Source organism: Camelus bactrianus, chromosome 27, assembly GCF_048773025.1.
Source record: "Camelus bactrianus isolate YW-2024 breed Bactrian camel chromosome 27, ASM4877302v1, whole genome shotgun sequence".
NCBI lineage: Eukaryota > Metazoa > Chordata > Mammalia > Artiodactyla > Camelidae > Camelus > Camelus bactrianus.
Window position 1 is genome coordinate 16,657,857 of NC_133565.1, and position 24,775 is coordinate 16,682,631.

The following is a 24,775-nucleotide window of genomic DNA, read 5'->3' on the forward strand; positions in this document are numbered from 1 at the left end:
GATTTGTGTTAAGACCTACATGTATAAGTAAATAATATGACTTCTACAAAACCTGCTGCTATTCCTAAAAAAAATCAATAAGACACTAACATTTGTACTTGGTGTAAGTTCACACTAAAGTGATGAATACCAAACTTTAAAAATTAAAAAGAAACAAATCATCAAAACAGACGTGCCAAACTTTGTCAGGAGCAGGAATGTCAGCAGAACCAGCCAAGAAGTAGAGGAGACACACAACCAACTAATGACATAGGTTATAAGCATATAAGGACATTCATTTTTCTCAACCCTTCATCACTTCCACAGCCATATTTTTACTTCAAGTTTTCTCAACACCTTATAAATAAATACCCAATGAAAACTAAAAGGAACTGCTTAAAAATATCAATGTATGTGCTCAAAATGTTGATTTTTTTTAAAAAAAGAAACAGTAAAAAGGATTAAACAAAGAACTGTGATGCCAATTGTGGAAGGGCAGGGGGAGTCTGGCAACAAACTAAATTTCATTCAATTACGTCTCATTACACCAAATCTTGGCAAATCATAAAGCTTTTCATTCATTAAAACAATCATTAACTTATAATCTGATTTAATCAAAATCTTTAACAAGATAAAACATAATTTACAGATGAAGTAAGCAATAAGCATGTTCAAATAATACATGAAAAAATAAAACAAAATATTTAACATATTGAAGACATTACTGTTTAAGAAGTACCTATTTCAGCAGATCACTTATATTCTGCCAGTAAATTTCCTCCACAATTACACTGACATGAAACAATTTTCTGATTATGTCACAAAATAATATACTTAAATCAAGGTAGAAAAATCAACTAAAGCCATAAAATAACTATGAAAATATAATTTTTGTTTCTGTATCTATTTAATACTTGCCTTTCCTAAAGACTGCTTAATAAATGCAATATACCAGATCATTCTATTAATACAAGGAAAAAATGCTTAATACTTGAAAGCTCTTTAGTAAAAATGAACTATGAGCCCAATTTTGCCAAGATATCAAAAAGTATAATAGAAATTACTCCATGCCACCTTAAAAGTACTGCAAGTTGATATAAATTTTAAAAAATAACAATTAAGTCTCTGAATTCCCATTAATACTTTGTATCTAAGAAAATACATTTTATAAGTTCTAAAGAAAGTTTATTCCAAAAGATTAAGAAGACTTCTATATTCATATTTTTTTCTTTTAATATTCTTAATTCCTGGTATTCATAATAAACAAATGATTATGAATCCAACATGGGATTCTATCCCGGCAACCACACACTTTTGACAAATTATTTCAATAAAAGATTTTAATTGGGGAAGTAGCTTATTTTATTTATTTTATTTTATTTCATTTCAGAAAGATAATCCTGGAAGCAGTGTGTATGGTAGACTATGAGACAGACACATTTCAAAGATAAAATAATGGAAAATATCCAACTCCAAATCATTTGCTCCTGCACACCACTTAAATATCAGCTCAGTCCCTCACATCATGCATTACTTCTCTAAATTCTCTTCACTGACCTGAGTACCATCTTCAAGGTTCCCACACAGCACCAAGCTTGTAAAAGACTATGGTGTACAAAATTATGTACAAAAAGGGAAGAGAAGCAACATTACATGTGAAGAGAACTTTGAAGTATGCCTCTTAAGATTTCAAGTTAGATGACTGCTGTTATGATGTTAGCTGCTTTGAAATCTTTTCACAAAGAAATAGTCCATGGAGAGGAATTCAACATGCCGTAGCCAGTAATATGATTGATGGGAGAGACTTCCCAAGTCTGAGGGACCACCTTTTCTCCTTTTGCTTTTTTTAAAAATTATAATCACAATGAACTGTTGTTTTTCAGATATTTAGCCAGTTTTCCACCAGTTTCCCTCACATCTTTCCTAAAAAGGAGAATCTTCTGTATTTATTTGCACTGAGAAGGATGCATAGCCCAGAAAACAAATTTTTTTCCTTTAGAAGAATTTTAATGGTCTTTCTTATTCTAAGGCTTTTGCCCAATTTTCAAAACTTGTAGAAGTTTTTAAGTACAATTTTAAAGTTTTAGCTCTATTTGTAACCAGATTTTACAATATGTAATAGTACTGACAGAAAAGTTTTTTCTGAGAAATGTTTTATCTAATCTAGCATACCAAGATAATTTTATATAGAAATACGACTTAAAAATCTGTTACTATAAAATTACTAATATGTTTTTAACTATATAATGTAAAGTTACTTTAAAAATGAAGTACTAAATGTGCTACAAAGAGACTAAAAAAGTGGCTTTTAGGTCTATGAGAGACACTGAAAGGACAGGTTCTGTGCATTAGTTTAGGATTCTGGTCAGCAGTTTATTCACTTATTCAGTGGTCACCTAGCAAGCTGAGGGCAGGCGGACTGTCAGATTTTATATTTCTATCCATTAGTTGTCAACTGACTATCTTAACCACTTGGCACTATACCAAGATAATGACTAAGACACCCAATTCTCCTTTCTCTCTTCTCTGCCTAGTCTCTTCTTTGGAAGTTCACAGTTTAAACTATTAGACAATAAAATATCAGAAGCTCCTTTGAAGCCTGGATTTAGATTTTGTTCACCATCATTGTCCCTACTTTCTCTAGTACATAGCATGGTATTTTGAACCAACAAACACTTTTTTGTTAAGCAAATGAAATACTAAGTGGCCCGGGTCATGTAGATAACCCCCCAAAATAAAGAAAGTCTATCTACGTATATTGTTGACTATACATACATAGCCTGGTGACACCAGAGGGGACTCTGGCAGAAATTACTTATATTTTTTAGTGAGAAAAGAGCTAGCTAGCTATTTTACCAGTACTGACGTGGAATCAGTGAAAAGCTGTCCCCCTAGGAGGGTAAATCACCTGAATTACTATGGTATCCACCCAAGGAAGGTACTACGGGGATGAACAGCCTTGATTATTTGGTGGCAGGTGGCACAGTAAGACCCACTGTGCTTTGAGGATTCAAAAGGAGAGCTGCTGTAGCCTCCCTTTGAGTTGATCACTAGGAAGGAAGGGATAACACAGGCACAGTAGAAGAGAGAACAATGAAGCCAGGGCTGACCCAGTGTTGCTGGGGCCACTTACCATCCTAGAAACTGAAACCCACAAAATGCAAATGTGGAGCACTTCATACCAGGCTTGAACCTACAGGAGCAGGGTCAGCACCTCTGAAGAGTCACAGCAGCTTCCAATACTGTCAGATTACGCCAATGACGTCTCAACAGATGGGACAGTAAGCAACAGCAGAAGCTCCAGAGTGATCAGGCCCCAGAGGAAGCCCGTCCTCTGTAGACAGAGCGCTGACCTGCACCTCCCTACCTCCACATTAGACCCATGAGCACAGAGATTTCAGAATAATTCAGAGGGCAAAAGGACAGCTCGAAGGAGAGATATTAGATTTCATTTCAATAAAGCAACAGAGGCTCAAACGGAAGAAAAATAAATTTTAAGAAAAAAACAATAGACTTGGCCATACTTGAAGCTTGAGTTTTAGAAACAGTTCATGCTAGTTACATACATATGTATTTCTATTTTGGTTTGTGCATGCTTTTATCCATTAAAGTACAACATGGAGTGCTTTAATGCTGTCAGTTTGGGCTAAAAACCTTTCCTTTTTTGGTACGCAAAACAACTTTTTAAGGATAAAAGCATTTCCAAAAAACAGGCTGATTTATATGCCAGATGTAAGCAACACTGCTTCTCTCCTAGTTACATTTTGTTGTTTGTTACCATAAACCTTCTCTCATTGGAGTTCATAGAGAGTTTATAGTGAATCACAAAAGTATCAGGATTCTAAACTATCAGGGTTAGCTGGTTTTTCTGATTGTTCTAATATCCATTGGTGCTTTTGGTCTTCACTAAGGGTGAATCACAAAGTGTTTGGCAAGTAGCTCTGTGCTGAGGGAAATCTTTCTTCAGTAATCCTTTATTTGTACGTGCCTGGCATTTCTCACCATAATAGATCACGTAATACTACTTAATCAAGTTAGAAAAAGCCTTTGGAAGAAAATGAGTTTAAATTTATTCTGTAACAAATAATGCTATAGTTTTGATACTGGACACAGAAGGCAACATACAAATGTTTAAGCGGTATGTAAGTTATGTATATAAAAGAATGCAGGTAAGCAATCAGATGATAAATCAAAGCACTTTCAGTTATGACAGGCTTACTGACACCAGACTTGCCTCCCACCAAAATACAGCAATAAAACTAGTTAAAAATGTATGAGGCAACTGTTTTCAAGCAATGGACAGGAAACAAAGAACTTTTATCACTGAAATAAGGGAAACACCCATTGTATCCCGAGTTGGACAAAGCTTTCTGGGCCACAGCACAGGGAAGTGGAACCTAAGCAGAACCCTGCAGTCTCACAGTGCTGAAGAGCCAGTGATCACAGTGTGGGTGGCTGAAACAGCTGGAAAATGCAGGACAAGGTACCAAAGAGGAAAAAGCTGAGAGTTGTAAAGAGCGGCTAAATAAACAACATACTGGAGAGCACACAGGAGTACAAAAGCTGTTACTGGAGCAGAAGACAGATGGATATCATTCAAGCTTCAGATGAGGAGGAAATAAAGATTTAAAAAAAAAAAAAGAACAAAGCCTCAGTGATCTGCGAAACTTTATCAAATGATCTAATGTGTGTAACCAGAGTGGAAAAATATATAAAGAAATAATGGCAGAAAACTTCCCAATTTGGGAATCAGGAAAAGCCCACACAGGATAAACATAAAAATCTGACACTGTGGCACATCATAGACAAATGCTAACACCCAAGACAAAGAGACCACTTTTAATGTATCCACTTCACAGACATACTGCTGATCACACTGTTGCTTACCCCAGACTTCTTACTATTAATAAGAGCTTTTGCAATTTCAAAGAGTAACAGTTAAATAGATAGGAGATTCAATATAAATTAATCCTGTACCCTAGACAGCTGTTTTAAGCCTTTGGAGCAGCTATGTTACATGGATATCTTTCAGTGACAGTTCGTAGAAGCCAACTAGAGCTGGCTTAAGCAGAGTCTAAGGGCCTTCGGAACAGAATCAGTGATTGGGAAATGACAGAAAACTTAGAAAGTCTCTGCTTCCATCTTCTTTCTATGTATCTGCTTCACCTTTTTCTCTTTGTTTCCCAGTCCATATGGTTACTACCAGACCTCACAAGATTACATAGTACTGTGCAGAAGCCTCGAGAGAAAGAGAGCCTGATTTTGTGTTTCGGCCTCCTCTGCTCTCTCTCCTTCTCCCCTACCAGCGTCCTTCAAAATTCCCAGGAAGAGGACTGGTCCTGCTTGGGTCAGGTACCAACACTTGGACCAATCAATGGAGAGAGAAAGAAAAAGCAATGTCACAAGGTAGGAAGATGGCAGTACTCCGCAACCCAACAGAATGAGGGAAGGGACATTCCCAAACAATGGGTATTGACAAACAACCCAAGAGAATCAACCATGAGTCATGGATCTGTTTAAGAAATGGACAAAAACACTGGACCTTCTTCACAGCCATATGTACATACTCACAAACAACAGACTGTTGGTACAATTTGAGGGTGTTCAGGAAACCCCTGAAATCCATTCTTAGATCCTAATTTTTAAACTCTCTATTATCCATCTAGGTATTTTAAGTGCTTCAAAATTTTCAAATATTGCTCTTAAATTTTCAAATTTTAAATATTGAATGTGAAATTACATTCAAAGGTTTTTAATGCACATAAAATGTTACATCTTTCACAGGAATATAACACGTAAGAAGTCTATACTGATAGCATCGACTACTTAGAAGATGCTAACAGTCAGATATCAGCTGGTGTCCACAGTCATCAAATGGAGACAAAATGACAGTCCTTCACATTTTTTACTACAGTTAGAATATTTTTCCATAGTATGTCCCCAAACACAGTCAAACATTTGGGGGATGTGTAGCTAGCCCTCTCCCATTCAAATCATAACACTTGAAATAACCTCAAAAAGAGAGATATAAAGTAAATCAAAAAATTAATAAGATCTATTCATTGCTACTCATGATGGCCTAGAAAAAAAATCAATACTCAGCTTAATCAAAAGTTTCTACTTAAAATATATAATCACTATTACTGTATGTAATTTTACTCAAAACAAGTAAAACCAAACACAGACAACAGAAACAAGCTAGGGGAATAAAATCGGATGTAAATGCCTCAAATCTATTATGAAACAGGTGATAAATAAATTAAAAATTATATGAAAGTAGTCAGGAAACCTGTGCCCTTCACTGGTTATTCAGAAGCAGTCAATGACATTAGTAGTACATCCCTTAAACATTCGAGAGTATTTAATGGAAGGAAATGGCCACATTTTACCACAAAATATTCTTACATTACAGGCAAAGACAGAATAACAGAACACAAAGAACAATGTTTTAATAGAAAGTTGTATTACTCATATGTTTTTTAACTGTATAGATAAAGGGGCTTATGAATACAGTATTATAGCCAAGCATTTTGATTCTACAATATCTCATGTATAAGTTTCATATATGCAAATACTATGGAACTGTAAAGTATTATGTTTGCTGATACATTTTTAGACAATCTCTGAAAGAGAATCTAATTTCCTGAGTATGTAAATATATAAACTTGATGAAAGCTAGGATGATAAAATACCATTGAGCCTGATTACATCCAATAAAATTTAAAAGAAAGATCATGTTCCTAGCCATATTGAAAATTTTTGTATTAAGAATAGTCAGAAAAAGTAATACACTTATTATATGAGACTGAAAAATATTTTTAAGCTGAGCCAACTGCTATACTAGTACCATTTTTGTAAATAATATTGAACCTATATGTTAAAGTTAGCACATAAAGTCTAAAAATTAACCAGCTACTATGCTTCATTTAGAAATTTCTGTACTTGAAAAACTTTGGAGAAAGTTTTTTTTAAAGCATAAATTCATTCATGGATTTAACATGAATAGTTTTTTAACATTTTCATGTGACTCTGAAGTTCTAGGACAGGTAGTAATTTGTAATTTTGGTTGAGTCACATATTTCACTTAGATACACTGAAAGACTAGTTGGTTTTCCTGAGTTACTAGGTAGAAATAACCCAACCAATGTGAGTGACATTTTTTCCTGCTCATTTTTGAATGCAGAGTAACTTTTATGGAATACGTGAAGCACAAGTTGTTGTGCTTTTTAAAAATCATTCTCCACTTTTTTTTTTAATATGGGAAATGACACAGGGCAGTGGAATCTGTAATCTGCAAATGTGTGGGTCACAAAGGAACATCTCTGAATAACCCTGGTAAGAAAGTCAAAGGGTTTGATGCCAGCTCAGGAGAATGCAGGGTTTTGGTACTGTCTATAGGTACATTATAATCTAATAGGATCATCAGTAGGCAAAACTGACAATTCTAGGACTCAAACTTAAATTCTGCTACTAAATTCTAGTATGATTTCACATTAAATCAAAGTTAATGTACATCAGTTACCTTACTAAAGAATGAGAGAAAACACTGTATGTATCTGCTTTTTGGATACTAAAATGATTACATCATGCAAAGTTCATATAAATTTTCTTATGTGAAATTCAGAACAGAAGTAGATTTTTGTACAAATATTTCACCAGAGCAGTGATTTGAAGGGGCACTGACTGCAAAGCACAACTGCAGTAATTGTAGCTCAAAAACATAAATGCCACCTTCTTATGTTTGCATCAGGGAAAAGACTCTTCTTAGTCATGTTTTATCCACATTCCTTAGTGTCATCTTCAAACAAATAGACAAAAACTTAGAAATGTATCCAAAGCCCACTGCCTAGACACAAAGTGAAAATATTAATAAAAGCAGATTTGCAGTAGACTAGAAACTTGTGTGCTACAGACTTTGATTACCTGGAGGTAGGAATTGCAGTTGGTTATTAGCTAATCGAAGATGACGTAAAGCTCTCAGACGACCGATTTCTGGGCAAACAATTTCTAAGGCATTGTCACTAAGATCCAAACACTGCAGTTTTACAAGGGACCCAATGGCTTCAAAGAGAAAAGAAGGATGAAGGCAAAATTAATTCGATGCAAGTGTTAAGACAAATCTTTAATTTAAGTATTCAAAGTTTAAATATTTTAATACTTAATATCCCTATTAAGTGCTCACACAATAGTAAAAACATATACCAAACTAAATTTTGTAAAGTGATAACACTTCTACTTCGATATAATATATAGCAACTCTAAAAGAGCACAAATAAAAATGTTAAAACAATGTAAAAAAATTTGCTTGAATAAATAATTCATGAAATGATACACAAGGTCTTTTTTATCTAACCAAAATGCTTAACTGAACTTATGAAACTTAAGTTGTTATCATTATTTACCTAATGACAATTTATCTGATAATAATTTATCAGGTAAGTATTATAACCATTTTAGACTTATTATTTAATCGTAATTGTTAACTGAATTTACTAATTAGAGGGGAAAAAGCTTTGAAACTAATAAAGATGCTTTATAATTAAAATTCGCTAATACACCAAACAAAAAAAGGTTTAAAGAGACAATTTGTCCTACTATTATTAAACTATAGCAACTCCTAACTAAAAACTGGAAGTACACTTACCTTCTGGAACAACAACTATGTTATTTGAGTGAAGATACCTAGAGGAAAAGAAGGGAAAAAATAGCTATTTTCATTCAATACTTCTGCTACATAATCACTTTGTAAAATGCTTACTTAGTGATTGATCAAATATACGGGGACCAGAATTTCTTTCATACCCTACTCTTAATGCATAACACAAAATATATGGTCGTCACAGATAATTAATAATACTTTGAGAATAATACTGTGTGATGGAATTGCAAATACTAAAACTATTTGCGGATTTAGTTGCCATTTTAAAATAAAAGCATGTACAGTAAATAAATTATTAGATATTTTTTCAACCTTGTAAAACAAATTACTAGTTTCTCTAGTTAATTTTTAGTTATTTTGGGTTTTCCAAAAAATAAATATTGTGTAAAGGAAAGTGTAACTTTTCGTTTCTAAAGGATAACTTTAAAAAATAATCAAATCGAAGATATTTCAAGCCAGCATGGAGAACCAAGAATGGAGAGATTAAATACTCATCATTTATAGAATTTGTAGAAATACTCAACTGTCAAGGAACAGAATTTATTTCACAGGAAAAGGAATTCTGTAAATAAAAAAACAAATTCTTTCGGGGTTGGGGGAAGGGGAAGTCTACCCGGCTGACAAGTCCAGGCAAGCCTAAGTAAATAACACTTTTTCCACTGAAGCGTCTTTAGCACTCTCTGGTGGAGACTTCATGCAATCAGCAGCAACTCTTTCAGAGTAAAATTGCGACCAATGAAAATCATATAGTAAAAAGTTTAAAAATTAAATTTGTATCATTTATTTTGAGACCAAAGAACTAGATTTTGATAAACTATTTTCAAACCTATTGTCTTATTTACTATATCTTATAATCAATATAGTACTTTTTAAATAGAATTTGTCCTTCTATATTTCTAAGCCTAATGTCAAGTGTTAAAATAACAATGACATAGAATAAAAAAGGTACAAAGTTAATAAATTTAAGATTTTCCTATGCTGGATTAAATCAATTTGGTGTAGGTATTAACGCTGGGCCTGATGAAATTTAAATAATCATACCATTCTATGATATATTTTATTCCTTGCTTTGTGTACATGAAATGGTTCCATATTTTAAAATCAATATTCTTTAAACATTACTTTTAGGAAGGAATGCCTACTTTACCAAATTCTTTATGTCAAACACTATACACAAATATATATATATATATATATATATACACACACACACACACACACACATAAATAAGTATACACACATAGACATAGACATATGCACACATTTGCACCTGTTAAACAAAAGGCAGTGTCTAGATACCAAAATAAAGATAACTGATTTTTCAGTAATCCACAAAATAATTGCCTCAACTCAAATTCTACCCATAAAAAAGGATCTTAAAATGTCCAAGTCAAAATACAAACTAAAGTACTCATTAAAATTATCATTAAAATCAAAAGGTATATTTCAACACATTAAATGTATCTACACTATAGTAAAGAAGCAGTAATAGACAGTAGTATACAATGTTCTCAATCCTGACTAAACGTTAGAATCACCAGTTGTCTTCAAAATGTAGGTGTCCACAGCCATCCCACACCAAGTGAAACATCAACTCAAGTTATTCTGACACGCGGCTGATGGAGAATCATCACTGCTAGAGCATATCAGAAAGCGTGCTCTGGAGCCAGGCCGCCTGTACTTTAACAGCCACGTGACTCAGGGAAAATGACTAAACTTCTCACTTTCTTATTCTACAGAAGTGGAGGATAACAGCACCAACAACACAGGGATGTTGTGAGGATTAAGTGAATCAGTAAGTGTAAAGCCCTTTGAACAGTCAGAGCTCCGTGAATGCCACTGTTATTGTTATAACCATTACTGTTATCATGAGTCATTTGTAATCAAAGGCTCAGCAATTTTAAGCCACTTCTCTTTACTTAATTTTTATAATATCAGAGTAGTTACAATGTTGGTGTTCAGTGTAACTGGTTTTCGTCACGTTGTACTTCTACTCAAAGAATGCAGGAATTCTCATTCATTGCTGGTGGGAACACAAGGTAGTACATTCACTTTGGAAAATAGTTTGGCAGTTTATCATCAAAATGAAATATAGAATTTACTTAAAAGTAATGTGCCCATGTCATTTCCTCTGTATCACATCCTATGCAAAAATTAACTCAGAATGGATCAAAGACCTAAATGTAAGAGGTAAAACTATACAACTCAAATAAGAAAACGGGTAAATCTTCATGACATTGGATTAGAAACAGTTTCTCAGATATGATAATGAAACACAAGCAACCAAAGAAAAAATTATCAAGAAAGTGAAAGATAAATCACAGAATGGGGGAAACTATCTGCAAATCACCTATATGATAAGGGTCTATTACCCCAAATATAGAAAACACTCTTAGAACTAAACAATAAAAGACAAATAATTTTAAAATGGACAACAGATTTGAACAGACATTTCTCCAAAGAATATAAACAAATGACCAATAAGCAAATGAAAAGACATCATTAGTCATTAAAAAAATACAAAAGAAAACTACACAAGATACCAATTCACATCTACTAGGATAGCTATAACCGAAAGGACAGAAAACAACAAGTGCTGATGACAATGTGGAGAAATCTGAATCCTCCCACATTGTTGGTGGAATTGTAAAGTGGTGCAGCCTCTGTGGAAAACAGGTTGGCAGTTCATCAAAAGGTTAAACATAGGGTTACCACTGCAATATTCCATTCCTGGGTATAAACTCCAGAGAACTGAGAACATATGTTCATACACAAACTCCTACATAAACATTAACAGTTGCATTATTCAGCATAGCCAAAATGTGGAAATAACCCAAATGTCCATCGACTGAAGAATGGATAAACAAAATGTGGTGTATATACACGGTGGAGTATTATTCAGTCATAAAAAGGAGTGAATTTGGAAACATTCTACAACATAGATGTCACATGCTGTGTTAAAGCAGCCAGGCATAAATGTTCACATATTGTAGGATTCCATTTATATCAAATGTCCAGAATAGGTACATTCATAGAAATAGAAAGTAGATTGTTGGTCACCAGGGAGTTACTAGGGATTGGGGAAGGGGGAATGACTGCTAATGGGTTTCTTTTGGAGTGTTGAAAATGTTCTGGATTAGACAGCAGTAATGGTTGTTCCACCTTATGAATATTTCAAAATCATTGAATCATACACTTTAAAAGGGTGAATTTTATGGTAGGTAAGTTATATCTCAATTTAAAAAATGAAACATGCAATTACCATATGACTCAGCAATTGCACTCTTAGGCATTTATCTCAGAAAAATGAAAACTTATTCACATACACAAAAACCCAACAAAACCATGTACACGAATGTTCATAGCAGCTTTATTCATAATAGCTAAAAATTGGAAATAACCAATATGTCCTTCAACGGTTGAATGGACAAACAAACTCTATTACATCCATATCATGAAATATAACTCAGCAACAAAAAGGAACTATTGGTACATGCAACAACTTAAATAGATTTCAAGGGATTTATGCTGAATGAAGAAAAAGCCAGTCCTGAAAGGTTACATACTATATGATTTATATAACACAAGTTAAAACAACAAAATTACAGAGATGGAGAACAGAGTAGTAGTTGCCAGGATTTGGGAGACAAGGGGACTGTGATTGTAAAAGGGGGAGTGTGATTATAAAAGGGTAGACTATGATGAAAACTGAGTAAGATCAATGGATCGTAGCAACATCAATTTCCTGGTGGTGATCTTATACTATAGTTAAGCAAGACATGAACACTGATGGACTCTCGAAGAGTACACAGGGATGCTTCTGTATTATTCCTTACAATTACATGTGAATCTACCATTATCTCAAGTAAAAAGCTTAATCTTTAAAAAACGAGAAATAAAGACTTTATTCAGGGAAATCTGAGAGAATAATAGAGGAACTAATATAAAAGACATTTTCTAGCCTTTAAATTAACAATTTAAATGCAAAATTGTAATAGTGCATTTTGCCAGTTATCAATTTTGTCTCTCAGCTCCAAACCTACCAGCTATGCCATACTGGAAATGGACCCTATGAAAACTTCTCCTTTGCCAACTGTTCTAATGTTAGGCCTAATGTTATCAAAAGAGGGTACTGGAGTGACTGTGCAAGATGATAGTAGGAGGACGGCACTCCCCTTCTGCATCCAGTCCCCTTTCAAATCTTTATTCAGCAAAGAGCCAAAGTCCAGTGGCACTCATCTCAGCAGCCCTTTTGAACAACCTTAAGCCACATGCTTAAAACTATGAACTCCCCGCGCAGAAGGCACTTTTGAAGCAGCTCTGTCTGCTACCCTCAGGCCACACTCTACCCATCCAACAATGTACTTCTATAAACAACTTCAACTGACCTCAAGCAACTGTCTTCCCACCCTGTGGCCATAGGTCTGCCTACATGAACAGCATGATCATGATAATAAAAAATAATTAACACATTAAAATTATATTTCCTATTATTTCAAATAACTTAAAATTATCTCATTCTTGTTTAAAAAAAATGAATAAACAGACTCACAGTTCCACAAGGTTTGGGAGCTTCTGAGCAAGGTTTTCTGGCTGAAAATTAAAAACTCAGAATTAAATTTTATTTTTGAAAAATGTATAAACATTTCTAAATAGCTTAAACACAAAAAAAAACTACCTTTTTGAAGGGTGTAAAGTTTGGGAAAATACGAAAATACTATGTGAGAAAATGTGAAAATACTATGTCAGTAGGTCTGGGTTAATGTTTACACAGACCATACTACAATTTAAATTTATGTATTTGAACACTTAAAATCTATGTCCCTTGGAGAAACCAGACCTCATATTCCACGGTGACAGAAGAAATGAAACTGTTTCTAACAGACAGAGGGAATAACACCGTGTGATGCCAGAGCCAGAGATTGGAGTCATGCAATTGCAGAGCCAAAAAATACCACTGGCAACCCACAGAAGCTCAGGGAAAGGGACAGCTTCTTCTTCAGAGCCACGAGAAGGAACCAGCCCTGCCAACACGCTGATTTTGAGCATCTTGCCTTCAGAACTGTGAGAGAATAAACTTCTGTTGTCTTAAGGCCACCTAGCCCATGTAATTTATTACAGCAGCCCTAGGAAACTAATACCTACCCCCTACCTCACCAAAATCCCAAACTGTGCTCCTCAGAAGAAAGTAGTGGAAAACCTGAGGGGCCAGAAACCAAGACCTCACCTAGCTCAGGACAAACAGATTAGGCTGGAGCTCAGGTGGTCTAAGGGGGTGGGTGTCACATCAGGCCCAGGTTCCAAGTTCACAGGAGGGGTGCAGTGCGGCAGGGACAGGAAACTGGCTATTGGGAGGAGAGGAAGCTCCCTTACGGATCTAAGTCCCTTGCAGAGTCACAGCCCTGAAAGACTTGGCTATTCCATGAGAAGAATCCTAGAAAAATTCCATTCACAGATTGAAAGCAGACTGCTTTCTGCTGGAGGCACTGGGTAGGAGGAAAAGCCGGTTAATAACTGAAAGCCAGCCTGCATAGCTCACACAGACATATGCACACACACACACACACACACACAGGGTTCAAATTTATACAAACACAAAGACAGGAGTTGTTAAAACTGAAGAAGCACACTGAATCAGGAGTAATTTTTTTTTTTATTCTACATTAAAAACATACTGCAGAGTAGGCTAGGTATCAGTTACAAAGAATCAAGAATGGCTTTTTAAAAGAAGTTAGGTTTGACTTGAGTCCTGAAAGACAAATATAAACTAGCAGAGGTTGCCATGGAGCGGGGAGGAGGACATCCCTGGTTAGCTTTCTAGGCACAAGAAGCAACATGTGAAAACGCAAAAGAGAAACAGGGATGCTTGGGAAACTGCAAATAGAACCTGTTCTGCTCTAACTCCCCAACAGTACTCATGATGAAATGTTGTAGTTTCAAAAATCCGTTATAAAAACAATTGTGTAAGTAGAAAAAAGTTTGGGGGAGTATAAAGTTTTGGGTTTGTAATAAGTAATTTTTTACACAGAAACTTAGAAACAGCGATTATCATTAAGAAAAGGACTAATGTTGTGATTTGCCATCAACAGTTGTATCATTTGAATTTTTAACAATGAGCATGTTATGTCCTCTATAATTAAAAAAAAATTAAGTTTTAAAATGTAATATACAATGCACAGGATAAATTGCTACATAATTGAGTAATCAATTACATGCAATTGGGGTTCTAAACGCTGAATAAGAAAAATGCCATTAGTTTGGTATTCCTGAGCCATAGGATATGAAAGTACATGATTTTGCAGAGAGTAGCAAGGAACAGATCACTGAGGGCTTATATAATATGCTAAGGAAAAACTTTTTTAAAAAATCTTGAACACAATGGAAATCCACTGGTTTATTTCAAACAAGGAAATGAAATTTTATTGGCATATTGATGTATTTAAATACTTAGCAACAGTATCCAAAGCTACTGACATATATAATATCCTTGCCCTTTTATAATAACCAACTAGCATTGAATATGAATATTGTTACAAAGTCACTGAAGCATTTATTGAGATGCCACTTTTGATAAAACCATTTTTAGTTTTCAAATGCTGAAAGCTGTGATTCCTTTTCCTCCATGTTTTCACATCAGTATCTGCAATGAGGTCCTTCATGACAAGTCTTTCCTCAAATATTGCTCTTGTATCTGTCCAAATCCCCAAAATGTTTCTTTTAGTAGCAGTATCTTCCTGAGTAAGAGGAATAAACACTCCCACTTACGGGCATACTTACAAAGCATCCCAGGCAAACTAAAGCACTCTGGTGGGGTGGGGGGAGGAGAGGTAAGAGGCTTAATAGCTTTTCTTCTAAAAAAGGAAAGACTTGTCCAGAAAAGAAATGATTTTAGACTCTCTTTAGTTTTATCTGTTACAGTATCAATATATCTGGCCAGCTAAAGGTCCCATGGTCACTCTTTCCAGATGCCCACTTGGCTCTCTCAGAAAGTATTATAATTTTTCCATGACAAACTAGTTAGCTCTTTTGAGCTATTTAGCTATACACACTATTAAGCACTAAATAATGTTTCGGCTGCCAATAGTGTGCCAATACTTCCTTATTAATGAGTAAGTACACTGTGTTTTAATTTAAAAATAAGCACACCAACCTTGAGAAGATTGCAGTTCATTTCAACACTGGGTTTTTTTTAAAAAACACACGCTTGTTGGCACCTGCCCCCAAAGCCTGGCAAATCATCAGCTTGCTGCACAGGCTGTGGCTGACACCTACTGGTGTTCTATAGTATCACGCTCTGCTTTCCGGCATCATATTTTAGCAATGTAACTAAATAATGTAAGAGAAACTTCATACATTTTAATTTTTTTACTTCCATAGTTTATGTGAAGTGAGTACAAGACTGGACAACGATATGTTAACACCAACATTTTTGTTATTCTGTGCGTAACTAAGCCCTAATGCGGGATTACAGATGCCACACAAACTAGTTTATCTTGATCCACAGAATTTAGTCCACTAAGTTTTCAAATGTTTTTAAATTTTAAAATCCTGATAGATGAAAGCAATAATATTAAAATGCCTTGCAAAACTGCTCTTTTTATTTCCTTCTTTTTCACAACTTTGACTTACAAAAATTTTAGTAAACAACCTGTACCTAAACTCCTTGAGTATGAATACTTCCTAGTAAACTACTTGAAAATTGTTTTATGAATTAAGCCAAAATTCTCTTCATTAAATTTCACACTATCACTTAAACAATTTTTCTTTACAAATAATGTAAAAGTAAACTTAAGCAAGCACAGTTAGTATAAAACTTGCCTCAAATCTTGAATCAATCATGGTCTCCTGTATCCTTTTACAGAAACTTTCAATTCCCTTAAATGGGGATATTTTAGAATTATGTATCTTGAAAGAAATATTTCAAATACTTTGCAAACAAATGTTCAATTGTGTTCTCTTGTAGTCACTCTGCACCACTTACTTTCTTTCCTTCTCCTCTGGGCACCTGGTAGGATTACATTTCTCTCTTCAAGCTGGACATAGCTATGCAACTTGCTTTGGCCAGTGGAAATATGTCAAAGTGGAGGCCTTAGAGAAACTGAGCACAAGAGGTCCGCAGTGACCTTTGTCAGTCTTTATCCCTGAGTAAAGATACTATGAACTGAAGTCCCCAAGAGATCTAACAGAGTAGTGCAGTGTGAGCTAGAAATCATTGTACTGTTACAAACCACTAGGATGCAGGGTTCAGCAAACCCTGCTGCATCCTACCTCTAACAACACATTTCAAAGAAGTCACAAATTAAATGCAGAGTTCTTATAGCAATTATAAAAAGCAGAATGAAGTCAGACCTCTACCTCACACCATATACAAAAGTTAACTAAAAATTAACTAAAAATGGATCAATGACTTATACCTAAGAGCTAAAACCATAAAATTCATAGAAGAAAACATATGGGTAAATCTTCATGATCATAGATTTGGCAATGGATTCATAGATATGAAACCAAAAGCAGGAGCAACAATAGAAAAAAAATGGTAAATTAGACTCCTTCAAAATTAAAATTTTTTATGCATAAAAGGATATTTCAACAAAGACACTCAACTTCACTAGCATTAGGGAAATGTAAATCAAAAGCATAATGAGATACCACTTCAAAACCACCAGGATGGCCATAGTTTTTGCAAAATGTAAAGTAACAAGTGTTGACCAGGATGTGGAGAAATTGGAACCCTTGTACAATGAGAGTGAAGAGAGAAATATGCAGAGAAATATGTACAGGATGATTCTCTTCTGTTGTTTAAAAAGGGAAAAAATATACAGTATATAATTACATAAATACAGCAAAGGAATGAAAAAGGACACAACCAAACTGCTAACACTGTTATTCCAAAGTACAGAACTGAATAAACAGAAATGAGACTCCTATTTTCCATATATTCTTCTATGTTGTTTGATATAAGGGCATCATTCTTGTATGTATCATTTTTACACGTATATATCATTGTAAAATTTTATATCACTTTTGTATGTAAAATATGAAAAGTTTATTCCTATTAGTATTTAAAAAAGGTTTTTCCCTCTGCTTTAGTTTTGATACGGGCTTTCCCCAAGTTCTGAGCATCTGACATACAATCATCCTACAAATACAAACCACCGTGCAACACCAAGCAACTTGAAAGGAAAAAGGAAGGACAGAGGTCAGGCATTAGTGACTTCTCTTCTCGCCAAGAGGCTTCATATGATGAGGGGCAGGAAAGAAAGAAGAGGAATGTTAAGAGAGGGCATTTAAACAAATAAAACAATGTTAATAAGAAATAATTAAACAATGTGGAAATGGAAATGGTTGGCAGGTTCCCAAGCTTCTTTTCGAAAAAAAAAAAAAAAAGGTCAATTAACCTATAATATGTTTGAGTTTGAGGTACTATATGCTTCCAATAATGTATTTTTTCCCTTTGGACAGTATTGCAGTTTCTTAAAATACAAACTTCACATACTAAATCTCTATATTGCTATAGGAAATGTACTTTATCAGTAACACCAGCAACATTTAAAAGCCTGAAGTCACTGGTTTACAGCACTCTAGGGCAAGTACTACTTCATCTGCTTTCAAAACCTGTGCAGTAAGCCATTCCCTGAATATACTCATTAAAAGTAAGCTGTCTTATACTCGGTATAGTCAGAGAATGGGATGACTGCTACCATTCCCACCATCCCAATATCTGTATGGCATTTTACAGTTTATAAAGCTCCTTGATACACATGCATCAAATGTTCCAGCTAAAAGAAAGCATTAAAATAAAATACATACACCTATCATTATAAACATATGCAACAATTTAATCTTCAGTGAAAAAGATGGCAAACTATGAACTTAAAAAGTATACCATTATAGCAGTTAAAATTGTGTAGTAGATACTTAAATATTTTCATAAAGAGAAAACTGCAGCTGAGAAACTGCCACAAAACCAAAAGTTTATTATAACTTTTAAAAGCAAAGGTCAATTTCTCTGAGCAAAGTCTACACAGTGGACTATGACTGATAGTTAAGAAGTAATTCATTCACAGCTTTTTCTTTGTATGTCAAAAACAAGCACGAGAAAACCTGGGCAATAGTCCTAGATAAATTATTTCTTACACCACTTCTTCTCCAAAGGTGGGGAAAACACTAGATAAATACGGTTTCACCTCATGCAATGATGATTTTGCAAAAAGATTAATATAACTGTATACAGACTATTAAAGTTTGAAAAGTGAAAAATCTAATTTAAAAATCTAACTAGGCTTGCAAAATAACATATATACCAATATGCCAAACAGTAAAAATGAAAGATATACTTCCGCTTACTTTCAGACACAGCAAAGATAAACAAATTTTATAATGCCTTCTACCGATTGCAGGTATTTTACACAGATTAAATAAAATTTTCCAGGAAAATACTCCATATATAAAATGAAGCCAGAAAGGTATATATTCAGATATTTAGCAAGTCCATTATAGAGAAGGGAGAGAAGAATGGGTCCATTCACAAAGAAACAAGATATTATAAATCATCTAAATGAGTAAAAACTAGAATTCAGTGTAAGACTCAAATGAAACTAAGTGATAACCAAAAAAGGCCACATAAAGCAAATCCATTTAAAACAGAGACCAAATTTCACAGTAAATAGTGGGAATAAAAAGTTTTATAGGGACAGTCTCTTGAAAAATATTTGTTTTTTTAATCTATATGTAATAAAATTTAGGTTACAATGGTAACTATGTGCTTATTCTTAGAATATTAAAAAGTGAATCAAATGTTGGCTTTTTTTGGCAAAAACTTTTCCAACAAATTGGATGACAGCTCAATTCAAAGTCATTTGATTTTCAAAGTACAACTATAAAGAAGGTTTTCTGGTTTTTGGTTTGGGGTTTTTTTCAAAACACTCAAAAGCTACATCAAGCATCCTAATGCCTGTCTTAATATTTTAATCTTTAAATCATCCTCTTTTTAAATACCTCTAAATCATCCTTATTGGTCTTTCTCTTCTTTACTTTTTAACTGGTTTACTGGGTATTGTTAACATCCATAAACCATCTAGGAATCCAACATACAAAGAAAGCACAGGCCCAGACAGATGCACAGGCTAAGTGAAGAGAGGTTTCTGAATGGGAACAAATTTTGTAAGTGGCACACTACTGAGTATTTTGCTTTCCTACACAACTCCTGCAAGCTCATAACTGCAGGAACTTGGGTAGTGAATTCTCACCTAATGAGAATGCCCTTTATGTGTATTTTTATTACCTGTTTACACACAACAAGAGGTAATATATATCTTGATCTGAATACCTTAGCATATGTAAAATGTATCTTGGTCAGGATCACATTATAAATGGCTTTTTAAAAAAATGCAATATAATACTGTACCAAGGTTGTAAGGGAGTTCCTTTTCATATAGAGTCTCTCCAAGTACTGTAGTCCCTCATCTTTCAGTAACTCCAATGGGAAATGCTGCAGATTCCTATAATTTAAGAACAAATTCTTGTGCTTTTCCAGCCTTGCCACAGAGATCGTCTTACAAAGTTCGGATGCCATGACTGAAAATATCCCATCAGGCAAGCTGCGGCACTACATCTTCTTAAAATCCACTTGATTAATTTCTAAACAAAACAAAAGAACTTAAAATTATAATATTGCTAACAAATGCTGCCAAAGAAACCAGTTAGCATATACAGCTATCTGCAGACATTCGAAAGAGAGAGTTATACATCAATTTCTGTATTTTTCTCTCATAACAACTATATTTTCACACATATTGAGGAGATTAAAATGAGTAATTATTTAATAAAAATACTCTCGCTATTTAAGCAATATTTACTACTTAGTAGGAATAGTCCTATTTGAAAAAACAGTTCTTGAACTTGAGATATGAATTCCTATCTAAGAGAAGAGACCAGTTTCATAACATGCAACCAAAGGAAGAGCTTAAAAATCAGACACAATAAACCCATTTCCTTCTTGAACTACTTCATCTTGTCTTTCGCTTAAGATATTTCAAAAATATTTAAATATACATAAAATATAACTAGATCACTTACAACTTCATTTCCTTCACTTCTTACTTTCTAAATATTGTCCTATATTCTAATATTTTCTTTCTTTCTCCTTAGCTCTGCAGATGATCAGAAGTAGCAATGAAACAGGCCTGGGAACATACAGTTTTACTTTATTCTTTCAGAGAAATACTATACCAGGAAATTAGAATCCTGTTCTTTTCTACTACAATCTCCCTTGGCCTTAGTTGCCTAACATACAAAATGGAGACAGAAGGGCCAGAACCCAGAACAGATTAACTTCCCTTCTAGCTCTGAATTGACAAGGATATGAAGAGAAATAACGCTGGTCATCTTATCCACTAGGCACAGAGCAGAAACTAACTTCACAATCACTTGCTGTAAGAAGAAACAAACCCTGAGCTTCCATAATTTGTCCAAGGTCAAACAGCTCAAAAGGGAACAAGGATTTTTTTCTTGGGCTGGGGAAGGGTGCCCAGTGGATTTCAAAGCCTGAAGTCTTTACATACAGTCTCACAAGGTCCCACAGGATACTAAGGAAATGCTGAAACACTAAAAAGAAGTTGAGCTTTGTTTAAAGATTCTACTCTGTTTTTCCTGGGCACCCTTTCTCAAACTCTCCAAAGGAACGTACCTTTCAAAGAAAACTGTTTTTCTTAAGAAAAACTATTTTCCCTGGCAATTAACACCAACTTAGTGCAAAATGTAGCAACATAAGCTTTCAATAACCAGTTTTGTAACTTTTTGGTTATTTTCTGTTATTTCCAAACTCTAATTCCTAATAAGAAAGCACCTGCCATTTTATACAAAAGGGCAGAGAGTATGGAATATTCAATAATATTCCAATGCATCATGAGTCCAATACCTCCCCATATTTATTCTACCTACTTACCTATTTTTATGAGACATTATTATGTGGCTCTGAACAAGATATTCAATCTTTCCACAACTTAATTCTCTCTCTGTAAAGCAAGGTGAACTAGACTAGAAATATTGATGATGCTATGTGGAAAGGGAGGCTTTCTGGGTAATTTGATTATTCACTTAAGTGGTAAACTGGAAGCAGTTTAGATGTCTCACAAGTATCTCAAACTTCACACATTCAAAAGAGAGCTTTTGATTTTCATTACCAATTCAAATCTTCCGCACCCTTTCCAGCCACCCAGAAAGCCGGAAGTCATGAATTATTCCATCCAGTCATTCATCCACCCCTCTAACAATCTATCACAAGGACTATGGTTGCCGTCTCCAAAATATACCTCAAATCTATCCATATCTCTCCATCTGCCAAGACGAAAGCCACTGTCATCTCCTGCCTGGCCATCTGTATTACTGCTCTCCCTATGTCATTCTAGTCACTTTGCAATACATTAATCACTTAGCGGGGAATCTTTATAAAAAGTGAATCCAATTATGTCTCCCCCTCTTTCTCAGGTAAACTGGCTCCCTAGTCACATGCATTCCAAATAAACCCCTCAAAACTTTATTTAGAAAAGCAGACCTACAAGTCTTGAAGGCTCTGGTCCCATCCACCTCTCCAGCCTGGCAGCACCATCTCTGGCTTCTCATCAAACTCCTGGACTTTTCGAGTGCTTGAAAGTACCAAAATCTTCACACCCCTTGCTGCTCTTGTCTTAGCCTTAAAAGCACTGTCCCAACACTCTTCAGGTTTCAATGGAAAAAATCTCTTCCTTGTCCCAAACTAAAGTATTATCTCTTACTCTTTCTTCGTAGGACTCTCTCAATTTGTAATCTACATATTTATTGGTGTATGTGTTTATTGTCAATCTGGCCAAGAGACTGCACTGTAAGCTCCTGAGGGCAGAGAGCTTTGCTGTTTTCTTCACTGTTGTATACCTGTCTCTAGATCAGTATCTAGCACAAAGCAGGCCCTCAAATAGCTGATGAAAGGGTGAAAGTAGGGCATGTCAGTAATATTGTAAGGTATTTTTTTTTATTCTCTGATCTAAGGTTGACTTGTAGATACTATATGCTGAGTGCTTGCTATGTGCCACAAAGATTTCTAATCCTTAAAACTCTGCATTGCAACAGACATTATTTAGTCCATTTTATAGATGAGGAAGCTGAGTTTCTCAGGGGATAACTTGCCAGAATTCCAACCCAGGTGGACTGGCTCCAAAGCCTGTACACTGCTCTACAATGTGGCCTTTCTTGAACGTCAATTTCCTATTAAGTGGTAGGCAAAGCTTATATAAATCTAAGACTACAAAGCAAAACCCACACTCACTGATGGAAGATCCAATAAGAAAATACAGTGTAACCTGGTAAGTTTCCTTCTAATCCCGCTGAATCCTGATGTGTGGGACTGGCTGCCTTTAAAACGTCATTACACCCTGTTAAAATGCATCTTGCTAGGAAGGCAGTTCGGGAGATAAAACCTACACAAATGAAAACTAAAAGCTGCCAATAATAAATAATGGCAATGGTTTTCTAATATGCATTCTTAAGCAACACACAGCCTTTACCAGGATCATCTTCTTACATATATTCCCTTCACTGCCTCTTAACTGTAGTTAAGAGCAAATAGGACACTTAATATTAGCTGTATACAACTGCACCTCCACAATAGTTTTCTCACAGGTAAACACCAACCCACTTTATTATTATTTAAAGCAAATAAACCTTTCCATCTTAAGAAAATTCCACACATTTTTAAGCAGATGTGTTTTAAAGGAAAGGAGTCCCTTAGGTTGACTTCCGTACTTAATTCAGTAGAATACCCACTCCAATTTCCTAATATTGGCGATTAGGGAATTAAAAACTGTACATTAAAAGCGTTTGTAAAGATTATTTTCTCAGTACTAAAAAGGTTGGCAGCAGTCTTAGGCAAAACACAGCCCGAGTTAACCAAACACTAAGGTCGTTAGAGTCTGGAAGCAGCGAGCCCAATGGCAAGGATTTCACAGACCCCGTATTGGGATTCTCCGGGCGAGGAGGGCGAGGAGGGGGAGGAGGGCGAGGAGGGCGAGGTGGTCCCTGCCGCTGTGGCGACCCGAGGCCCGGACGGGCCCGCTCGGGCCGGGGTCCACTCGCCGCAGGCCGGACGCTTTTGCCAGATCCGGTCTGGGGCCCGGGCCCGGGCCCGGGCCCGGGCCAGAGCGCCCTGCTAAGTGAGCCACCCGACGAGGCGAAGTGCCACACTCACCTCGGCGCCGGCAGAGCCAGCGCTCCCGAGTGCAGGGGCGCTGGACGGCAAGCCGAGGCTCGGCGAATGGGGCGGGGCGCCGGGCGGGGGACGGGGAGGGGCGCGGGCGACGCGGGGCGGAGCGGGGCGGAACCCTCACTTGAGGGAGTTGGGGGAGGACGAAGCCGAGGAGAGGAAGATCGAACCTCGCGATAATGTGCCTCTGTTCTCGCGGTTATACGATAGGTCGGATGAGATGCTCGTTTTCCAAGCGACGTGCCTATTGGCCGAGAATGAGGCTTCGCCGCGACTGGCCCCGCCTTATGCTCAGCTCTTGCTTCCGGCTCCGACTTCGGAGTTTGTTGTCCAGAGTGGCTTTTTGCTTAAGAGTTTTGAGGCGGAAATTTAGCAGGCTCCAGCCTCAGAGACCTCCAGTAATTGATCTGTTCTTTCATTCATATGTTCGCCGTTGCACTCGTCCGCTCATTCAGTGCATACGCTGAGGAGTTACAACAATAGCACCCAGCCACTTACTGTGTACCATGCAGCGTTCTAAGAGCTGTGCATAGATTATCTCGCTTAACCCTCACAGAAATCCTATGACACAGGTACTACTACTATTATACTCGTTTGACGGATGAAAAACTGAGGTCCGGTGGGTTTATATAGTATGCCAAGGTTAGTTATCTGGTAGGTTAGTTATTAAGCACGATGTAAAAGCGGTCGCTGTGCGCTGGCAGGTTAGGTCCAAACGTAAGGCGGTACCCTCGTCTGTTCTTGACATTCGGGAAGGTCTGCTGTGAGAAACGAGCGTTAAAAGGACAATAACAACTTAATAAATTAAATATTCTGTCAGTTCCTGGCATGACTGAGTAAGCCGTCAATAAATCTTTCTTCAAGACCAAAATTCCTACGTCAGCAGAAAGAGTCATCAAAG

At 35.8% G+C, this 24,775-nt stretch overlaps 1 protein-coding gene across 2 annotated transcripts in view; it reads right to left on the reverse strand.

The window, feature by feature from the left end:
* LRRC28 (leucine rich repeat containing 28) overlaps window positions 1–24,013 on the reverse strand; it is a 102,752-nt gene extending 78,739 nt beyond the window's left edge. For both annotated transcript variants that reach the window (XM_074354207.1, XM_074354206.1), the window contains exons 1-5: window positions 23,860–24,013; window positions 20,047–20,279; window positions 13,192–13,232; window positions 8,624–8,661; window positions 7,903–8,040 (exon numbers count right to left, since the gene is read on the reverse strand). In XM_074354207.1, the coding sequence (XP_074210308.1) occupies window positions 7,903–8,040; window positions 8,624–8,661; window positions 13,192–13,232; window positions 20,047–20,214 (385 nt within the window). In that variant the 5' untranslated portion in view covers window positions 20,215–20,279; window positions 23,860–24,013. The remainder of the gene's footprint in view (window positions 1–7,902; window positions 8,041–8,623; window positions 8,662–13,191; window positions 13,233–20,046; window positions 20,280–23,859) is intronic.
* Between the last annotated feature and the right edge of the window lie 762 nt (window positions 24,014–24,775).